Source organism: Oncorhynchus kisutch, unplaced genomic scaffold (assembly GCF_002021735.2).
Source record: "Oncorhynchus kisutch isolate 150728-3 unplaced genomic scaffold, Okis_V2 scaffold2141, whole genome shotgun sequence".
Lineage (NCBI taxonomy): Eukaryota > Metazoa > Chordata > Actinopteri > Salmoniformes > Salmonidae > Oncorhynchus > Oncorhynchus kisutch.
This window is the reverse complement of record NW_022264086.1, coordinates 1-21279: the sequence shown is the minus strand read 5'-3', so window position 1 is coordinate 21279 and position 21279 is coordinate 1. Positions and strand designations below refer to the sequence as shown.

At 42.7% G+C, this 21279-nt stretch overlaps 1 protein-coding gene across 1 annotated transcript; it reads left to right on the top strand.

The window, feature by feature from the left end:
• The first annotated feature begins 1708 nt into the window (after positions 1–1708).
• On the top strand, positions 1709–19757 carry LOC109877093 (sodium-dependent neutral amino acid transporter B(0)AT1-like). The gene is made up of 12 exons (XM_031819421.1): positions 1709–2095; positions 2333–2473; positions 2560–2697; positions 2845–3026; positions 10907–11017; positions 11209–11321; positions 12891–13019; positions 13097–13253; positions 17208–17412; positions 17504–17663; positions 18970–19132; positions 19302–19757. The coding sequence occupies exons 1-12, from the start codon at positions 1894–1896 to the stop codon at positions 19548–19550; spliced, it is 1950 nt and encodes a 649-aa protein (XP_031675281.1). The 5' UTR covers positions 1709–1893; the 3' UTR covers positions 19551–19757.
• The last annotated feature ends 1522 nt before the right edge of the window (positions 19758–21279 follow it).

Sequence of the window (21279 nt, the reverse complement as noted above, 5' to 3'; positions counted from 1 at the left end):
ACAGGTTAAAGAAGGATTTTTCAGCCTTGAGACATGGATTGTGTGTGAGCCATTCAGAGGGTGAATGGACAAGACAAAATATTTACATGCCTTTGAACAGGTTATGGTAGTAGGTGTCAGGCACACCGGTTTGTATCAAGAACTGCAACGCTGCTGGGTTTTTCACACTCAACAGTTTTCCCTGTGTATCAAGAATAGTTCACCACACAAAGGACTTCCAGCCAACTTGACACAACTGTGGGAAGCATTTAAATGAACATGGGCCAGCATCCCTGTGGAATGCTTTCAACACCTTGTAGGATTCCATGCCCCAGCGAATTGAGGCTGTTCTGAGGGCATACTTTCATTCCGCAGTACTAGAGGGCAGAGTTAGCTATTCAACTGAAGTCATAAATTAGTCCTCTTAAAATGTAGTTCTCATTATTTCTTGCTGTGTTTTTTTATGAATCTCCACTGTTTCTGCTACTCTGTATTAGCTTGCTCTTACGAGGATTTAGGTTCAGGTTGTTACGAGGGTTTAGGATCAGGTTGTTATGAGGGTTTAGGATCAGGTTGTTACGAGGGTTTAGGTTCAGGTTGTTACGAGGATTTAGGATCAGGTTGTTACGAGGATTTAGGTTCAGGTTGTTACGAGGATTTAGGATCAGGTTGTTACGAGGATTTAGGATCAGGTTGTTACGAGGGTTTAGGTTCAGGTTGTTACGAGGGTTTAGGATCAGGTTGTTACGAGGGTTTAGGATCAGGTTGTTACGAGGATTTAGGTTCAGATTGTTACGAGGGTTTAGGTTCAGGTTGTTACGAGGGTTTAGGATCAGGTTGTTACGAGGGTTTAGGTTCAGGTTGTTACGAGGGTTTAGATTCAGGTTGTTACGAGGGTTTAGGATCAGGTTGTTACGAGGGTTTAGGATCAGGTTGTTACGAGGGTTTAGGATCAGGTTGTTACGAGGGTTTAGGTTCAGGTTGTTACGAGGGTTTAGGTTCAGGTTGTTACGAGGGTTTAGGATCAGGTTGTTGTTTCTAAAAGGGTAGCATGCCCATCCTCCAACTAAATATTTCCTAATACATTTCAACTTATTTGATGGAGTTGATTGCATGATTGATTCTAATATGATGCCATTTCAATATGAATGGATACTGCTGTCAGGCCTGAGAGTCAATAGATGAAGGTGACTGGTCTGACAATGGATGTGCTGTACAGAGTCCACATGGGTGAGTTGGGACGCTGCCCTCTTGAGATAAGTGTGTAGATGGTATATTTAAACAATAAGGCCCGAGGGGGTGTGGTATTTGGCCAATATTCCCAGGCTAAGGGTTGTTCTTAGGCACCATGCAATGCAGTAAAAAGCAATGTTCAGATATACCACGGCTTTGAGCCAATCAGCATTCAGGGCTCGAATCACCCAGTTTATAATAATTCTTATGCGATGATCAAATCAAAACTTTGTGGATACAGAGAATCCACATGAATAACTCAGATAAAACAGCTAAAGTACTCGGTACAGTAACCAACAATAACATAATGATCCTCACCATCACAACCACCATCTAATTGGAGTTAGTTTTACTCTATAGAGAAGAACAGTATATTGGATACAAATAACAATGTTGAATGTTGAACCTTCATTGGAATTTATATCACTCATAAATGAGTCATAGAGATCGTTATCAGAAGCTAATGACTATAGATTACCATGATGTACTAGCAAGAGGCATACGGAATGGGGTTGTAGGCGTGTGCGCCTCACATCCATCCAAGACATTGATTATAATCGGGAACAGTTTGCCCTTATTAATAGCCTCCTTTGAACAGTGGATTACACATTCATTGGACTCCATAGAAAGTAGTCATATTGTCCATTTGCATTGAGCCTGTCCATCTGTGTGGAAGGAACCATGAGGTGTTTACAGGTGTCCAACCAAGACCTGGAAGAAAGGATCCCTTCCTATGAGGAACTGGAAAAGCTGGAGAATGAGGAGGCTGGGGACAGACCCAAATGGGACAACAAGGCCCAGTACATGTTGACTATCGTAGGTTTCTGTGTGGGACTGGGGAACGTCTGGCGCTTTCCGTACCTTTGCCAGAGCCATGGGGGAGGTAGGTGTTGTTGAATGTGTTGTTGAGGAGTAGGGTTGCAGAATACCGGTAACTTTCCTCAAATTCATGGGTTTTCCAGAAATCCGGTTTGAAGATTCCCTTAATACAGAGGGGAATAAGCAGGAAATATGGACATTTTGGGAAAGTTACTGTAATTTTGCAACTCTGCGTTTCTTTATGTACATACAACAGCAACAGATTACCTCTCCTCCACCCTGCTTCTTGTTCTGTTCTCAGGTGCATTCATGATTCCTTTCCTGATCCTACTGGTTCTAGAAGGTGTTCCCCTGCTCCATCTGGAGTTTGCTATTGGTCAACGTCTAAGGAAAGGCAGTGTAGGTGTCTGGTCTGCCATCCATCCATACTTAACTGGCATTGGTAAGCAAAACACTCCATAGGAATTTAGACATGGGTAAAAATGGACCAAATCTCATTGGGCCACGGTGTTGTGTTGTGTTCCATAGGCATTGGATCCATGTGTGTGTCCTTTCTGGTCAGCCTGTACTACAACACCATCATGGCCTGGGTGATGTGGTACTTCTTTAACTCCTTCCAAGAGACGCTGCCTTGGAGCCAATGTCCAGTCAATGCCAACATGACAGGTAAGGCATCCATAGATAGCTAAGTTATCATGATGGAAAATGATTAACTTTATACACACCCCGTATTTCTTTACCTGTAACTCTGTCTTCAATTGCTTCATTCTATTGTATTTTGCCACGTGAATGAATGAAATGAACTTTCCCCAGGCCTGGTGTCAGAGTGTGAAAGAAGCTCTCCAGTGGATTACTATTGGTACAGAGAGACCCTGAACACCACCCCAGACATAGATAACACAGGTGGGCTACAGTGGTGGATGGTCCTATGCCATGTGTCTGCCTGGGCGTTGCTGTTTATCTGCATAAGTCGAGGCATTGAGACTACTGGGAAGGTACGGCATAACCTCTGCACAGAAAATCACTTTCTAATACTAAAGCAGCAGCAGCTGTCAATGTCAAAATGATCAAGGTTATGTTTATAGGCATTTGATTATTGAAGCGCTGTGAATCAAGGTTTCCTTTTTATGACATTATAGCCATATACAAAACAATACAGAATGATTTGTTTTACTATACTGAACAAAAATATAAATGCAGCATGCAACATTTTCAACAATTTTACTGAATTATAGTTCATATAAGGAAATTAATTAATTGAAATAAATTCATTAGGCCCTAATCTATGGATTTCACATGACTGGGCAGGGGCTCAGCCATGGCCCACCCACTTGGGAGCCAGGCACAGGCCCAGCCAATTACACGTATGTTAAGCCGATTGGGCATACTGCCATATTCTCTAAAATGACACAAAGGCTTATGGTAGAGAAATTATCATTAAACTCTCTGGCAACTGCTTTGGTGGACATTCCTACATTCAGCATGCCAATTGCACGCTCCCTCAACACTTGAGACATCTGTGGCATTGTGTTGTGTGACAAAACTGCACATTTTAGAGTGGCCTTTTATTGTCCCCAGCACAAGGTGCACCTGTGTAATGTTCATGCTGTTTAATTAGCTTCTTGATATGCCACACCTGTCAGGTGGATGGATTATCTTGGCAAAGGAGAAATGCTCACTAACAGGGATGTAAACAAAATGTGTGCATAAAATTTGACAGAAATAAGCTTTTTGTGCGTATGGAAGATTTCTGTGATCTTTTATTTCAGCTCATGAAACATGGGACCAACTCTTTACATGCTGAGTTTATATTTTTGTTCAGTTTATATATTGATGCAATAAAGCATGTTACCATAGCACTCAAATGACCCAGCTGTTTTTAATAACAGCTTTGTTGACCTTTGTTGACCTTTCTGACCTTTCTGACACCACTTTGACAGTGTAAACAGTTGTATTTTATATATTTGTATTATATATGGTATTATATATTGTATATACAGTGTATGTCACTATAGTGCAATCCTGGATATAAAATTGTTGTAGTTTGTAGTTTATTTGAAAATATCAACTTTTCAAACACTCGAGGTAGACAAATCTAGTTTATATAGAGTTTCAGCAAAAAGACAAAGACATTTAGTATTTTGAATACCTCTCAGAAACCAAATAATATTTGAAGGTATTTGAATATATGTCTGTCCAATATTTGATGAAAAATCCCCAAATTATAACAGTTAGTTGAATTAGTCAACATATTTTATTATAAGCAAGTGGTTTGTAGGACTCTTAGATATGAGTCTTAATTTAGCCTATAACCTAGAATGAAATACACAAGGGACAAGAAATCACCTCAACATTAGACTAGACCATATTTGAAGCTTTAAACTAACAAATATATTTTCATAATGAGTGAGACATAAGGTAATACAGTAACATATGACATTAAGTTTTTATACTTGTGTAGTAACTTTGTCATTATTACAACAAGAACGTTGTTGTTACATTTGAGTTGATTTATAATTGAATAATAATGGAGTTATGACATAAGTGGAATAAGGAACAGTCACTATTCCTCTTGTGTACAGTAGTTACAAAAACACTCAGGTCATTGCTATGCGATTAAAATGCAATTGACATAGTATTGTGTAACAATAAGCTAATAAAATGTTGTTCCAAAAGTAATGAAAGTTTATTACACAGGTACAAGAACAGTTTCATTTCATGTTAAGTGTTACTGAGAACGCTAACAGTAACAAAACACGTCCATTAAGTGTCGAAAGGAAACTAAATGTCCCAACTACAGACAAGGTAGGTGGGAAATCATGTTAGTTTGTATTCTGAGTAAACAATCCCTTTAAAGATGGTATCGTGTGTGTTTGAAAACAAGAACACTTGCCCTCAGATGGACAAAGAGGTTCGAAGTTGTTTTTGCTAAGCGCTCAACTTGCTGTTAGCAATGTTTGCAAATGGCTGTGAATTACAGGTATCATTAAATGAATTGCAGCTTTCGACCTTTTCAGTGGCATGTTGAAAGAATCATTCAGTGGTTGAGTGGCACCACGTATTTATTCTTATCTGTACAAAATATCATTGGTTAATTGGTTTGACATGATTTTGTGCACCTGGGGCAATGGACATACAGGAGAATGTACATTTACCAAATGTTTAGATAGAAATGTATCGTGTAGATCAAATATATGACTGTCAGATAAATTGGAATAGTATGGGTCATTGTGTGTTGTCTATTCATTCTATTTCTGCCAAGAGTGTGCAAAGCTGTCATCAAGGCAACGTGTGGCTATTTGAAGAATCTCAAATATAAAATATATTTGAATTTGTTTAACAATTTTTTGGTTACTACATGATTCCATATGTGTTATTTCATAATTTTTGTTAATGTCTTCACTATTATTCTACAATGTAGAAAATAGTAAAAATAAAGAAAACCCCTTGAATGAGTAGGTGTTCTTAAACTTTTGACCGATAGTGTACGTAAGTCACTATTTTGAGTCCATTTTAGTATATTTGCAATAATAGCACACAAAACAGTAACTGTCCAACTTCCTAAAAGCATTCCTCTCTCCTCCCATTAGGCTGTGTATATCACCTCAACATTACCCTGTGGTCTCCTCCCATTAGGCTGTGTATATCACCTCAACATTACCCTGTGGTCTCCTCCCATTAGGCTGTGTATATCCCCTCAACATTACCCTGTGGTCTCCTCCCATTAGGCTGTGTATATCACCTCAACATTACCCTGTGGTCTCCTCCCATTAGGCTGTGTATATCACCTCAACATTACCCTGTGGTCTCCTCCCATTAGGCTGTGTATATCACCTCAACATTACCCTGTGGTCTCCTCCCATTAGGCAGTGTATATCACCTCAACATTACCCTGTGGTCTCCTCCCATTAGGCAGTGTATATCCCCTCAACATTACCCTGTGGTCTCCTCCCATTAGGCTGTGTATATCACCTCAACATTACCCTGTGGTCTCCTCCCATTAGGCTGTGTATATCACCTCAACATTACCCTGTGGTCTCCTCCCATTAGGCTGTGTATATCACCTCAACATTACCCTGTGGTATCCTCCCATTAGGCTGTGTATATCACCTCAACATTACCCTGTGGTCTCCTCCCATTAGGCTGTGTATATCACCTCAACATTACCCTGTGGTCTCCTCCCATTAGGCTGTGTATATCACCTCAACATTACCCTGTGGTCTCCTCCCATTAGGCTGTGTATATCACCTCAACATTACCCTGTGGTATCCTCCCATTAGGCAGTGTATATCCCCTCAACATTACCCTGTGGTCTCCTCCCATTAGGCTGTGTATATCACCTCACCATTACCCTGTGGTCTCCTCCCATTAGGCTGTGTATATCACCTCAACATTACCCTGTGGTCTCCTCCCATTAGGCTGTGTATATCACCTCAACATTACCCTGTGGTCTCCTCCCATTAGGCTGTGTATATCACCTCAACATTACCCTGTGGTCTCCTCCCATTAGGCTGTGTATATCACCTCAACATTACCCTGTGGTCTCCTCCCATTAGGCTGTGTATATCACCTCAACATTACCCTGTGGTCTCCTCCCATTAGGCTGTGTATATCACCTCAACATTACCCTGTGGTCTCCTCCCATTAGGTTGTGTATATCACCTCAACATTACCCTGTGGTCTCCTCCCATTAGGCTGTGTATATCACCTCAACATTACCCTGTGGTCTCCTCCCATTAGGCTGTGTATATCACCTCAACATTACCCTGTGGTCTCCTCCCATTAGGCTGTGTATATCACCTCAACATTACCCTGTGGTCTCCTCCCATTAGGCTGTGTATATCACCTCAACATGACCCTGTGGTCTCCTCCCATTAGGCTGTGTATATCACCTCAACATTACCCTGTGGTCTCCTCCCATTAGGCTGTGTATATCACCTCAACATTACCCTGTGGTCTCCTCCCATTAGGCAGTGTATATCACCTCAACATTACCCTGTGGTATCCTCCCATTAGGCAGTGTATATCCCCTCAACATTACCCTGTGGTCTCCTCCCATTAGGCTGTGTATATCACCTCAACATGACCCTGTGGTCTCCTCCCATTAGGCTGTGTATATCACCTCAACATTACCCTGTGGTCTCCTCCCATTAGGCTGTGTATATCACCTCACCATTACCCTGTGGTCTCCTCCCATTAGGCTGTGTATATCACCTCAACATTACCCTGTGGTCTCCTCCCATTAGGCTGTGTATATCACCTCAACATGACCCTGTGGTCTCCTCCCATTAGGTTGTATATATCACCTCAACATTACCCTGTGGTCTCCTCCCATTAGGCTGTGTATATCACCTCAACATTACCCTGTGGTCTCCTCCCATTAGGCTGTGTATATCACCTCAACATTACCCTGTGGTATCCTCCCATTAGGCTGTGTATATCACCTCAACATTACCCTGTGGCTCCTCCCATTAGGCTGTGTATATCACCTCAACATTACCCTGTGGTCTCCTCCCATTAGGCTGTGTATATCACCTCAACATTACCCTGTGGTCTCCTCCCATTAGGCTGTGTATATCACCTCAACATTACCCTGTGGTCTCCTCCCATTAGGCTGTGTATATCACCTCAACATTACCCTGTGGTCTCCTCCCATTAGGCTGTGTATATCACCTCACCATTACCCTGTGGTCTCCTCCCATTAGGCTGTGTATATCACCTCAACATTACCCTGTGGTCTCCTCCCATTAGGTTGTGTATATCACCTCAACATTACCCTGTGGTCTCCTCCCATTAGGCTGTGTATATCACCTCAACATTACCCTGTGCTCCTCCCATTAGGCTGTGTATATCACCTCAACATTACCCTGTGGTCTCCTCCCATTAGGCTGTGTATATCACCTCAACATTACCCTGTGGTCTCCTCCCATTAGGCTGTGTATATCACCTCAACATTACCCTGTGGTCTCCTCCCATTAGGCTGTGTATATCACCTCAACATTACCCTGTGGTCTCCTCCCATTAGGCTGTGTATATCACCTCAACATTACCCTGTGGTCTCCTCCCATTAGGCTGTGTATATCACCTCAACATGACCCTGTGGTCTCCTCCCATTAGGCTGTGTATATCACCTCAACATTACCCTGTGGTCTCCTCCCATTAGGCTGTGTATATCACCTCAACATTACCCTGTGGTCTCCTCCCATTAGGCTGTGTATATCACCTCAACATTACCCTGTGGTCTCCTCCCATTAGGCTGTGTATATCACCTCAACATTACCCTGTGGTCTCCTCCCATTAGGCTGTGTATATCACCTCAACATTACCCTGTGGTCTCCTCCCATTAGGCTGTGTATATCACCTCAACATTACCCTGTGGTATCCTCCCATTAGGCTGTGTATATCACCTCAACATTACCCTGTGGTCTCCTCCCATTAGGCTGTGTATATCACCTCAACATTACCCTGTGGTCTCCTCCCATTAGGCTGTGTATATCACCTCAACATTACCCTGTGGCTCCTCCCATTAGGTTGTGTATATCACCTCAACATTACCCTGTGGTCTCCTCCCATTAGGCTGTGTATATCACCTCAACATTACCCTGTGGTCTCCTCCCATTAGGCTGTGTATATCACCTCAACATTACCCTGTGGTCTCCTCCCATTAGGCTGTGTATATCACCTCAACATTACCCTGTGGTCTCCTCCCATTAGGCGGTGTATATCACCTCAACATTACCCTGTGGTCTCCTCCCATTAGGCTGTGTATATCACCTCAACATTACCCTGTGGTCTCCTCCCATTAGGCTGTGTATATCACCTCAACATTACCCTGTGGTCTCCTCCCATTAGGCAGTGTATATCACCTCAACATTACCCTGTGGTCTCCTCCCATTAGGCTGTGTATATCACTTCAACATTACCCTGTGGTATCCTCCCATTAGGCTGTGTATATCACCTCAACATTACCCTGTGGTCTCCTCCCATTAGGCTGTGTATATCACCTCAACATTACCCTGTGGTCTCCTCCCATTAGGCTGTGTATATCACCTCAACATTACCCTGTGGTCTCCTCCCATTAGGCTGTGTATATCACCTCAACATTACCCTGTGGTCTCCTCCCATTAGGCTGTGTATATCACCTCAACATTACCCTGTGGTCTCCTCCCATTAGGCTGTGTATATCACCTCAACATTACCCTGTGGTCTCCTCCCATTAGGCTGTGTATATCACCTCAACATTACCCTGTGGTCTCCTCCCATTAGGCTGTGTATATCACCTCAACATTACCCTGTGGTCTCCTCCCATTAGGCTGTGTATATCACCTCAACATTACCCTGTGGTCTCCTCCCATTAGGCTGTGTATATCACCTCAACATTACCCTGTGGTCTCCTCCCATTAGGTTGTGTATATCACCTCAACATTACCCTGTGGTCTCCTCCCATTAGGCTGTGTATATCACCTCAACATTACCTTGTGGTCTCCTCCCATTAGGTTGTGTATATCACCTCAACATTACCCTGTGGTCTCCTCCCATTAGGCTGTGTATATCACCTCAACATTACCCTGTGGCTCCTCCCATTAGGTTGTGTATATCACCTCAACATTACCCTGTGGTATCCTCCCATTAGGCTGTGTATATCACCTCAACATTGCCCTGTGATCTCCTCCCATTAGGCTGTGTATATCACCTCAACATGACCCTGTGGTCTCCTCCCATTAGGCTGTGTATATCACCTCAACATTACCCTGTGGTCTCCTCCCATTAGGCTGTGTATATCACCTCAACATTACCCTGTGGTCTCCTCCCATTAGGCTGTGTATATCACCTCAACATTACCCTGTGGTCTCCTCCCATTAGGTTGTGTATATCACCTCAACATTACCCTGTGGTCTCCTCCCATTAGGCTGTGTATATCACCTCAACATGACCCTGTGGTCTCCTCCCATTAGGCTGTGTATATCACCTCAACATTACCCCGTGGTCTCCTCCCATTAGGTTGTGTATATCACCTCAACATTACCCTGTGGTCTCCTCCCATTAGGCTGTGTATATCACCTCAACATTTCCCTGTGGTCTCCTCCCATTAGGTTGTATATATCACCTCAACATTACCCTGTGGTCTCCTCCCATTAGGCTGTGTATATCACCTCAACATTACCCTGTGGTCTCCTCCAATTAGGTTGTGTATATACCCTCAACATTACCCTGTGGTCTCCTCCCATTAGGCTGTGTATATCACCTCAACATGACCCTGTGGTCTCCTCCCATTAGGCAGTGTATATCACCACAACATTACCCTGTGGTCTCCTCCCATTAGGCTGTGTATATCACTTCAACATTACCCTGTGGTCTCCTCCCATTAGGCTGTGTATATCACCTCAACATTACCCTGTGGTATCCTCCCATTAGGCAGTGTATATCCCCTCAACATTACCCTGTGGTCTCCTCCCATTAGGCTGTGTATATCACCTCAACATTACCCTGTGGTCTCCTCCCATTAGGCTGTGTATATCACCTCAACATTACCCTGTGGTCTCCTCCCATTAGGTTGTGTATATCACCTCAACATTACCCTGTGGTCTCCTCCCATTAGGCTGTGTATATCACCTCAACATTACCCTGTGGTCTCCTCCCATTAGGCTGTGTATATCACCTCAACATTACCCTGTGGTCTCCTCCCATTAGGCTGTGTATATCACCTCAACATGACCCTGTGGTCTCCTCCCATTAGGCTGTGTATATCACCTCAACATGACCCTGTGGTCTCCTCCCATTAGGCTGTGTATATCCCCTCAACATTACCCTGTGGTCTCCTCCCATTAGGCTGTGTATATCCCCTCAACATTACCCTGTGGTCTCCTCCCATTAGGCTGTGTATATCACCTCAACATTACCTTATGCGGTGCTGACCATCTTTCTGATCAGAGGCTTGACCTTGAAAGGCTCTTTGAATGGAGTGAAGTTCCTCTTCACCCCAGATGTGAGTAGTTTACATTACTATCATCGAACAACAGTATTTATTCAAAGTATATGATATTCCAAGTTCAGCCACAGATCCAGATCCACAAAGAGTGCATCTAAGGCCTTTTAGCTAGCGTTAATATATGAGGTAGTGTGATAGAATCAAAACGACACGCCTAACAACTTTTCTATGGGTGTGTGTTTCTCCAGATGAATGAACTAATGAACCCAACGACTTGGCTTGATGCGGGTGCCCAGGTTTTCTATTCATTCTCTTTGGCCTTTGGAGGTCTGCTGTCTTTCTCCAGCTACAACTCAGTGCAGTAAGTCCATACTGCTTGCTAATAACTACTAAATGACTTGTTGTTCACAACCCAGTTGAGACATTAAATCACTTCAAAACGTGTCATATCTTGTACATAACCACTGCAAACTTAGGACCCAGTCCTACCTACCTCAAAGTGTACAAGCTTAACTTTCATCGTAAAATATTTTTAGCCAAGATTTATGCAAAAGTTAAAGTGATGGTGCAATATATGTAGTTTAGATTCAGCCCTTATGGCTGGTTTCTGATGGGGTACGACAGTTGAACTAGATTCAACCATTATGGCTGGATACTAATGGGGTACGACAGTTGAACTAGATTCAACCACTATGGTTGGATTCTGATGGGGTACGACAGTTGATTCAAAACTTATGGCTGGTTTCTGATGGGGTACGACAGTTTAACTAGATTCAGCCCTTATGGCTGGTTTCTGATGGGTACGACAGTTGAGCTAGATTCAAACCTTATGGCTGGTTTCTGATGGGATATGACAGTTGAACTAGATTCAAACCTCATTGCTGGATTCTGATGGGTATTTATACATTTTATTCTTCAAGTATAAAAAATGGATTTACCAATTCCAGATTGCTCCTTTAATGTGTTCTATCTTTCCAGTAATAACGGTGAACAGCCATTCCAGATTGCTCCTTTAATGTGGTCTATTTCTCCAGTAATAACTGTGAACAGCCATTCCAGATTGCTCCTTTAATGTGTTCTATCTTTCCAGTAATAACGGTGAACAGCCATTCCAGATTGCTCCTTTAATGTGGTCTATTTCTCCAGTAATAACTGTGAACAGCCATTCCAGATTGCTCCTTTAATGTGGTCTATTTCTCCAGTAATAACTGTGAACAGCCATTCCAGATTGCTCCTTTAATGTGGTCTATTTCTCCAGTAATAACTGTGAACAGCCATTCCAGATTGCTCCTTTAATGTGGTCTATTTCTCCAGTAATAACTGTGAACAGCCATTCCAGATTGCTCCTTTAATGTGGTCTATTTCTCCAGTAATAACTGTGAACAGCCATTCCAGATTGCTCCTTTAATGTGGTCTATTTCTCCAGTAATAACTGTGAACAGCCATTCCAGATTGCTCCTTTAATGTGGTCTATTTCTCCAGTAATAACTGTGAACAGCCATTCCAGATTGCTCCTTTAATGTGGTCTATTTCTCCAGTAATAACTGTGAACAGCCATTCCAGATTGCTCCTTTAATGTGGTCTATTTCTCCAGTAATAACTGTGAACAGCCATTCCAGATTTCTCCTTTAATGTGGTCTATTTCTCCAGTAATAACTGTGAACAGCCATTCCAGATTGCTCCTTTAATGTGGTCTATTTCTCCAGTAATAACTGTGAACAGCCATTCCAGATTGCTCCTTTAATGTGGTCTATTTCTCCAGTAATAACTGTGAACAGCCATTCCAGATTGCTCCTTTAATGTGGTCTATTTCTCCAGTAATAACTGTGAACAGCCATTCCAGATTGCTCCTTTAATGTGGTCTATTTCTCCAGTAATAACTGTGAACAGCCATTCCAGATTGCTCCTTTAATGTGTTCTATCTTTCCAGTAATAACTGTGAACAGGATGCAGTCATCATCTCTATCGTGAACGGAGCCACTGCTGTCTACGCTGCAACAGTCATTTACACCATCATTGGCTTCCGAGCCACAGAGAAGTTTGATGACTGTATTTCTGGGTATGTACCTATACTAGAATTAAACTAGAGTTGTTGCATGAAGATATGAACTACCCTCTAAATAAATGTTTTTGCAGAAATATCCTGACACTGCTGAATACATTTGATCTCCCAGAGGGAAACGTCACTGAGAACAACTATGATCAGGTTCTTCATAGTCTCAATGGAACAAATCCAGAGGTCATTCAGGGGCTCAACTTGAAAACCTGTGATTTGAATTCTTTCCTTAGTGAGGTGATTCATTCATTTTTATGAAATGGTACTTGAATGTAAAATGTTACCAATACAGTTGAAGTCGGAAGTTTATCTACACTTAGATTGGAATCATTAAGATTCGTTTTCAACCACTCCACAAATTTCATGTTAACAAACTAGTTTTGGCAAGTCGGTGAGGACATCTACTTTATGCATGACACAAGTAATTTTTACAACAATTGTTTACAGACAGATTATTTCACTTATAATTCACTGTATCACAATTCCAGTGGGTCAGAAGTTTACATACACTAAGTTGACTGTGCCTTTAAACAACTTGGAAAATTCCAGAAAATTATGTCATGGCTTTAGAAGCTTCTGATAGGCTAATTGACATAATTTGAGTCAATTGGAGGTCTACCTGTGGATGTATTTCAAGGCCTACCTGCAAACTCAGTACTTCTTCGCTTGACATCATGATTAAATCAAAAGAAATCAGCCAAGACCTCAGAATTTTTTTTTTAGACTTTCACAAGTCTGGCTCATCCTTGGGAGAAATTTCCAAACGCTCCACGTTCATCTGTACAAACAATAGAACGTAAGTATAAACACCATGGGACCACGCAGCCGTCATACCGCTCAGGAAGGAGACACATTCTGTCTCCTAGAGATGAACGTATTTTGGTGCGAAAAGAGCAAATCAATCCCAGAACAACAGCAAAAAACCTTGTGAAGATACTGGAGGAAACCGGTACAAAGTATCTATATCCACAGTAAAACAAGTCCTATATCAAATCAAATCAAATCAAATGTATTTATATAGCCCTTCGTACATCAGCTGATATCTCAAAGTGCTGTACAGAAACCCAGCCTAAAACCCCAAACAGCAAGCAATGCAGGTGTAGAAGCACGGTGGCTAGGAAAAACTCCCTAGAAAGGCCAATACCTAGGAAGAAACCTAGAGAGGAACCAGGCTATGTGGGGTGGCCAGTCCTCTTCTGGCTGTGCCGGGTGGAGATTATAACAGAACATGGCCAAGATGTTCAAATGTTCATAAATGACCAGCATGGTCGAATAATAATAATGCAGAACAGTTGAAACTGGAGCAGCAGCACAGTCAGGTGGAAGTTGAAACTGGAGCAACAGCATGGCCAGGTGGACTGGGGACAGCAAGGAGTCATCATGTCAGGTAGTCCTGGGGCATGGTCCTAGGGCTCAGGTCAGTTGAAACTGGAACAGCAGCATGGCCAGGTGGACTGGGGACAGCAAGGAGTCATCATGCCAGATAGTCCTGAAGCATGGTCCTAGGGCTCAGGTCCTCCGAGAGAGAGAAAGAAAGAGAGAAGGAGAGAATTAGAGAACGCACACTTAGATTCACACAGGACACCGAATAGGACAGGAGAAGTACTCCAGATATAACAAACTGACCCCAGCCCCCCGACACATAAACTACTGCAGCATAAATACTGGAGGCTGAGACAGGAGGGGTCAGGAGACACTGTGGCCCCATCCGAGGACACCCCCGGACAGGGCCAAACAGGAAGGATATAACCCCACCCACTTTGCCAAAGCACAGCCCCCTCACCACTATCAACATAACCTGAAAGGCCACTCAGCAAGGAAGAAGCCACTGCTCCAAAACCGCCATAAAAAACGGACTACGGTTTGTAACTACACATGGGGACAACAATCGTACTTTTTGGAGAAATGTCCTCTGGTCTGATGAAACAAAAATAGAACTGTTTGGCCATAATGACCATCGTTATCTTTGGAAGAAAAAGGGGGAGACTTGCAAGCCAAAGAACATCATCCAACCGTGAAGCAGACAGGGTGGCAGCATCATGTTGTGGAGGTGCTTTGCTGCAGGAGGGACTGGTACATTTCACAAAATAGATGGCATCATGAGGATGGGGAAATTATATGGATATGTTGAAGCAACATCTCAAGACATCAGTCAGGAAGTTAAAGCTTGGTCACAAATGGGTCTTCCAAATGGACAATGACCCCAAGCATACTCCCAAAATTGTGGCAAAATGACTTAAGGACAACAAAGTCAAGGTATTGGAGTGGCCATCACAAAGCCCTGACCTCAATCCTATAGAAAATTTGTGGGCAGAACTGAAAAAGCGTGTGCGAGCAAGGAGGCCGACAAACCTGACTCAGTTACACCAGCTTTGTCAGGAGGAATGGGCCAAAATTCACCCAACTTATTGTGGGAAGCTTATGGAAGGCTACCCGAAACGTTTGACCCAAGTTAAACAATTTAAAGGCAATGCTACCAAATACTAACCCAGCCTAAAACCCCAAACAGCAAGCAATGCAGGTGTAGAAGCACGGTGGCTAGGAAAAACTCCCTAGAAAGGCCAATACCTAGGAAGAAACCTAGAGAGGAACCAGGCTATGTGGGGTGGCCAGTCCTCTTCTGGCTGTGCCGGGTGGAGATTATAACAGAACATGGCCAAGATGTTCAAATGTTCATAAATGACCAGCATGGTCGAATAATAATAATGCAGAACAGTTGAAACTGGAGCAGCAGCACAGTCAGGTGGAAGTTGAAACTGGAGCAACAGCATGGCCAGGTGGACTGGGGACAGCAAGGAGTCATCATGTCAGGTAGTCCTGGGGCATGGTCCTAGGGCTCAGGTCAGTTGAAACTGGAACAGCAGCATGGCCAGGTGGACTGGGGACAGCAAGGAGTCATCATGCCAGATAGTCCTGAAGCATGGTCCTAGGGCTCAGGTCCTCCGAGAGAGAGAAAGAAAGAGAGAAGGAGAGAATTAGAGAACGCACACTTAGATTCACACAGGACACCGAATAGGACAGGAGAAGTACTCCAGATATAACAAACTGACCCCAGCCCCCCGACACATAAACTACTGCAGCATAAATACTGGAGGCTGAGACAGGAGGGGTCAGGAGACACTGTGGCCCCATCCGAGGACACCCCCGGACAGGGCCAAACAGGAAGGATATAACCCCACCCACTTTGCCAAAGCACAGCCCCCACACCACTATCAACATAACCTGAAAGGCCACTCAGCAAGGAAGAAGCCACTGCTCCAAAACCGCCATAAAAAACGGACTACGGTTTGTAACTACACATGGGGACAACAATCGTACTTTTTGGAGAAATGTCCTCTGGTCTGATGAAACAAAAATAGAACTGTTTGGCCATAATGACCATCGTTATCTTTGGAAGAAAAAGGGGGAGACTTGCAAGCCAAAGAACATCATCCAACCGTGAAGCAGACAGGGTGGCAGCATCATGTTGTGGAGGTGCTTTGCTGCAGGAGGGACTGGTACATTTCACAAAATAGATGGCATCATGAGGATGGGGAAATTATATGGATATGTTGAAGCAACATCTCAAGACATCAGTCAGGAAGTTAAAGCTTGGTCACAAATGGGTCTTCCAAATGGACAATGACCCCAAGCATACTCCCAAAATTGTGGCAAAATGACTTAAGGACAACAAAGTCAAGTTATTGGAGTGGCCATCACAAAGCCCTGACCTCAATCCTATAGAAAATTTGTGGGCAGAACTGAAAAAGCGTGTGCGAGCAAGGAGGCCGACAAACCTGACTCAGTTACACCAGCTTTGTCAGGAGGAATGGGCCAAAATTCACCCAACTTATTGTGGGAAGCTTATGGAAGGCTACCCGAAACGTTTGACCCAAGTTAAACAATTTAAAGGCAATGCTACCAAATACTAATTGAGTGTATGTAAACTTCTGACCCACTGTGAATGTGATGAAAGAAATAAAAACTGAAATAAATCATTCTCTCTACTATTATTCTGACATTTCACATTCTTAAAATGAAGTGGTAATCCTAACTGACCTAAAACAGGGAATTTTTACTAGGATTAAATGTCAGGAATTGTGAAAAAAATATTTTAAATGTATTTGGCTAAGGTGTATGTAAACTTCCGACTTCAAATGCATTTGTATAAGATTTGGTGCTAGGCTTCTGATTCATTCTCTCTTGGTACAGGGGGTTGAAGGAACTGGTCTGGCCTTTATCGTGTTCACAGAGGCCATCACTAAGATGCCTGTATCTCCTGTTTGGTCAGTCTTGTTCTTCATCATGCTCTTCTGTCTCGGCCTGTCCTCCATGTTTGGCAATATTGAAGGAGTTCTGGTACCACTTCAGGACCTGGGGGTTTTCCCCAAGAGTTGGCCCAAAGAAGCCATCGCTGGTGAGATGAGACAAAGACATATGTCCCTTACACCATTTTGAAGGATGGAGATCCCTTTGTTAAATATCTTTATCTTCTTCTTCTATTACAGGGACAACATGTGTCCTCTGCTGCCTTGTTGGATTAATATTTGTCCAAGGCTCAGGGAACTACTGGCTGTCCCTCTTTGACAGCTATGGCGGGTCCATTCCTCTGCTGATCATTGCATTCTGTGAGATGGTCGGGGTTGTGTACCTCTATGGTATTGATAGGTGAGTAATAAATTCATTCTGTGAGATGGTTGGGGTTGTGTACCTCTATGGTATTGATAGGTGAGAATCAAATTCATTCTGTGAGATGGTCGGGGTTGTGTACCTCTATGATATTGATAGGTGAGAATCAAATTCATTCTGTGAGATGGTCGGGGTTGTGTACCTCTATGGTATTGATAGGTGAGAATCAAATTCATTCTGTGAGATGGTTGGGGTTGTGTTCATCTATGGTATTGATAGGTGAGAATCAAATTCATTCAAAAATCAAATCAAATCAAATTTATTTGTCACATACACATGGCTAGCAGATGTTAATGTGAGTGTAGCGAAATGCTTGTGCTTCTAGTTCCGACAATGCAGTAATAACGAACAAGTAATCTAACTAACAATTCCAAAAAAAAAAATACTGTCTTATACAGAGTGTAAGGGGATAAAGAATATGTACATAAGGATATATGAATGAGTGATGGTACAGAGCAGCATAGGCAAGATACAGTAGATGATATCGAGTACAGTATATACATATGAGATGAGTATGTAAACAAAGTGGCATAGTTAAAGTGGCTAGTGATACATGTATTACATAAGGATGCAGTCGATGATATAGAGTACAGTATCTACGTATGCATATGAGATGAATAATGTAGGGTAAGTAACATTATATAAGGTAGCATTGTTTAAAGTGGCTAGTGATATATTTACATCATTTCCCGTCAATTCCCATGATTAAAGTGGCTGGAGTAGAGTCAGTGGCATTGACAGTGTGTTGGCAGTAGCCACTCAATGTTAGTGGTGGCTGTTTAACAGTCTGATGGCCTTGAGATAGAAGCTGTTTTTCAGTGGGCTAGTGATGTTCAGTGGGCTAGTGATGTTGGGGTTACGTTACTCTATGGTATTGACAGGTGAGAATCAAATTCATTCAGTGAGATGTTGGGGGTTACGTTACTCTACGGCATTGACAGGTGAGTAATACATTCATTCAGTGAGATGTTGGGGTTACGTTACTCTATGGTATTGACAGGTGAGTAATACATTAATTCAGTGAGATGTTGGTTACGTTACTCTACGGTATTGATAGGTGAGTAATACATTAATTCAGTGAGATGTTGGGGGTTACGTTACTCTACGGTATTGACAGGTGAGTAATACATTCATTCAGTGAGATGTTGGGGGTTACGTTACTCTATGGTATTGACAGGTTACTATTGAAACAAAATTCTGTTGATTAACATGGTCCTTACATTCACCGTAGATTCATTAGAGTCTGGGCACTAATGAATGTTGACTATGTAAATTATTCGAACAGGTTCAACGATGATATTGAGTTCATGATCGGCCACAAGCCCAACCTCTTCTGGCAGATCACATGGAGATTTGTCAGCCCCGCCATCATGTTTGTCATCTTTGTGTTCTACTTTATCACTAAAGTCCAAGAAACACCCATGTACAAAGCCTGGAATCCTGAATCGGTAAAGTTTCACTTTGTTGTCAGTGGCCAAACGAGGAGATTAGCACCTGCTAATAGTAAATCAACTTGCATGCACATGTTCTCTATTGGGTGTTTGAAAGGATCTCACTAGACATTGGCATCAGTAGCCTATAAACACACTTAACAAGGTTATTACTGTTTCTTCACAGGAAAACTTCCCTACACTGGAGGAGAAGGAATATCCAACCTGGATCTTTGTTATAATCTTCATCCTGGCAGGAATCCCAGGTCTTTCTGTACCTCTTACGGCTATTTACAAATGTTTGAGGAACCGCTGCTGCAAGAAGGATAATGAGTTTAAACAAGATGACTTAAACACTATTGCCAAGCAAGTTCACCTGACGGATGAGGCTACCAAGAACAAACCAGACATCCCAGAGACAGCAGATGGAAGATAGTGATCAAATCACTAGCCCATTGTTGTTTTCATGACAGGCCATTTCTTTCCTTCATGCCACTGATAGCTGAAAGGAGTAGATACGTTTGATAGTTTTACAAGGTTGTATGGATGAGGTATGACAGAAAAGCCATTAAAGCTTACATTGATTGACACATTGTTGTAATTTTTGTGCTGAGAAGTCAACATTAAACTAAATTATATCCTTTGTTCTTGTTATGTTCTTGTTCTAGTATAGTCCATTCAGTGTGTAGTTCTGGTCTAGTTCTGGTCTTGCTATAGCATAGTCCTTGGGGATTACCATTCAGTGTGTAGTTCTGGGTCTTGTTATAGTATAGTCCTCGGGGATTACCATTCAGTGTGTAGTTCTGGTCTTGCTATAGCATAGTCCTTGGGGATTACCATTCAGTGTGTAGTTCTGGTCTTGTTCTAGTACAGTCCTCGGGGATTACCATTCAGTGTGTAGTTCTGGTCTTGTTATAGTATAGTCCTTGGGGATTACCATTCAGTGTGTAGTTCTTGTCTTGCTATAGTATAGTCCTCGGGGATTACCATTCAGTGTGTAGTTCTGGTCTTGCTATAGTATAGTCCTCGGGGATTACCATTCAGTGTGTAGTTCTGGTCTTGTTATAGCATAGTCCTCGGGGATTACCATTCAGTGTGTAGTTCTGGTCTTGCTATAGTATAGTCCTCTGGGATTACCATTCAGTGTGTAGTTCTTGCTATAGCATAGTCCTCAGGGATTACCATTCAGTGTGTAGTTCTGGTCTTGCTATAGCATAGTCCTCTGGGATTACCATTCAGTGTGTAGTTCTGGTCTTGCTATAGTATAGTCCTCGGGGATTACATTCAGTGTGTAGTTCTGGTCTTGCTATAGCATAGTCCTTGGGGATTACCATTCAGTGTGTAGTTCTGGTCTTGCTATAGCTGAGTCCTCGGGGATTACCATTCATTGTGAAGTTCTGGTCTTGTTATAGTTTAGTCCTTGGGGATTACCATTCATTGTGTAGTTCTGGTCTTGCTATAGCTGAGTCCTTGGGGATTACCATTCAGTGTGTAGTTCTGGTCTTGCTATAGCATAGTCCTTGGGGATTACCATTCAGTGTGTAGTTCTGGTCTTGCTATAGCATAGTCCTTGGGGATTACCATTCAGTGTGTAGTTCTTGCTATAGCATAGTCCTTGGGGATTACCATTCAGTGTGTAGTTCTGGTCTTGCTATAGCATAGTCCTTGGGGATTACCATTCAGTGTGTAGTTCTTGCTATAGCATAGTCCTTGGGGATTACCATTCAGTGTGTAGTTCTTGCTATATGCAGAGTCCTTGGGGATTACCATTCAGTGTGTAGTTCTGCTATAGCATAGTCCTTGGGGATTGCCCATTCAGTGTGTAGTTCTGGTCTTGCTATAGCATAGTCCTTGGGCATTACCATTCAGTGTGTAGTTCTTGCTATAGCATTAGTCCCTTGTGGATTTACCATTTCAGTGTGCTAGTTCTTGCTATAGCAGAGTCCTTGGGATTACCATTCAGTGTGTAGTTCTGGTCTTGCTATAGCATAGTCCTTGGGGATTACCATTCAGTGTGTAGTTCTGGTCTTGCTATAGCATAGTCCTTGGGGATGCCATTCAGTGTGTGTTCTGGTCTTGCTATAGCATAGTCCTTGGGGATTACCATTCAGTGTGTAGTTCTGGTCTTGCTATAGCATAGTCCTTGGGGATTACCATTCATGTGT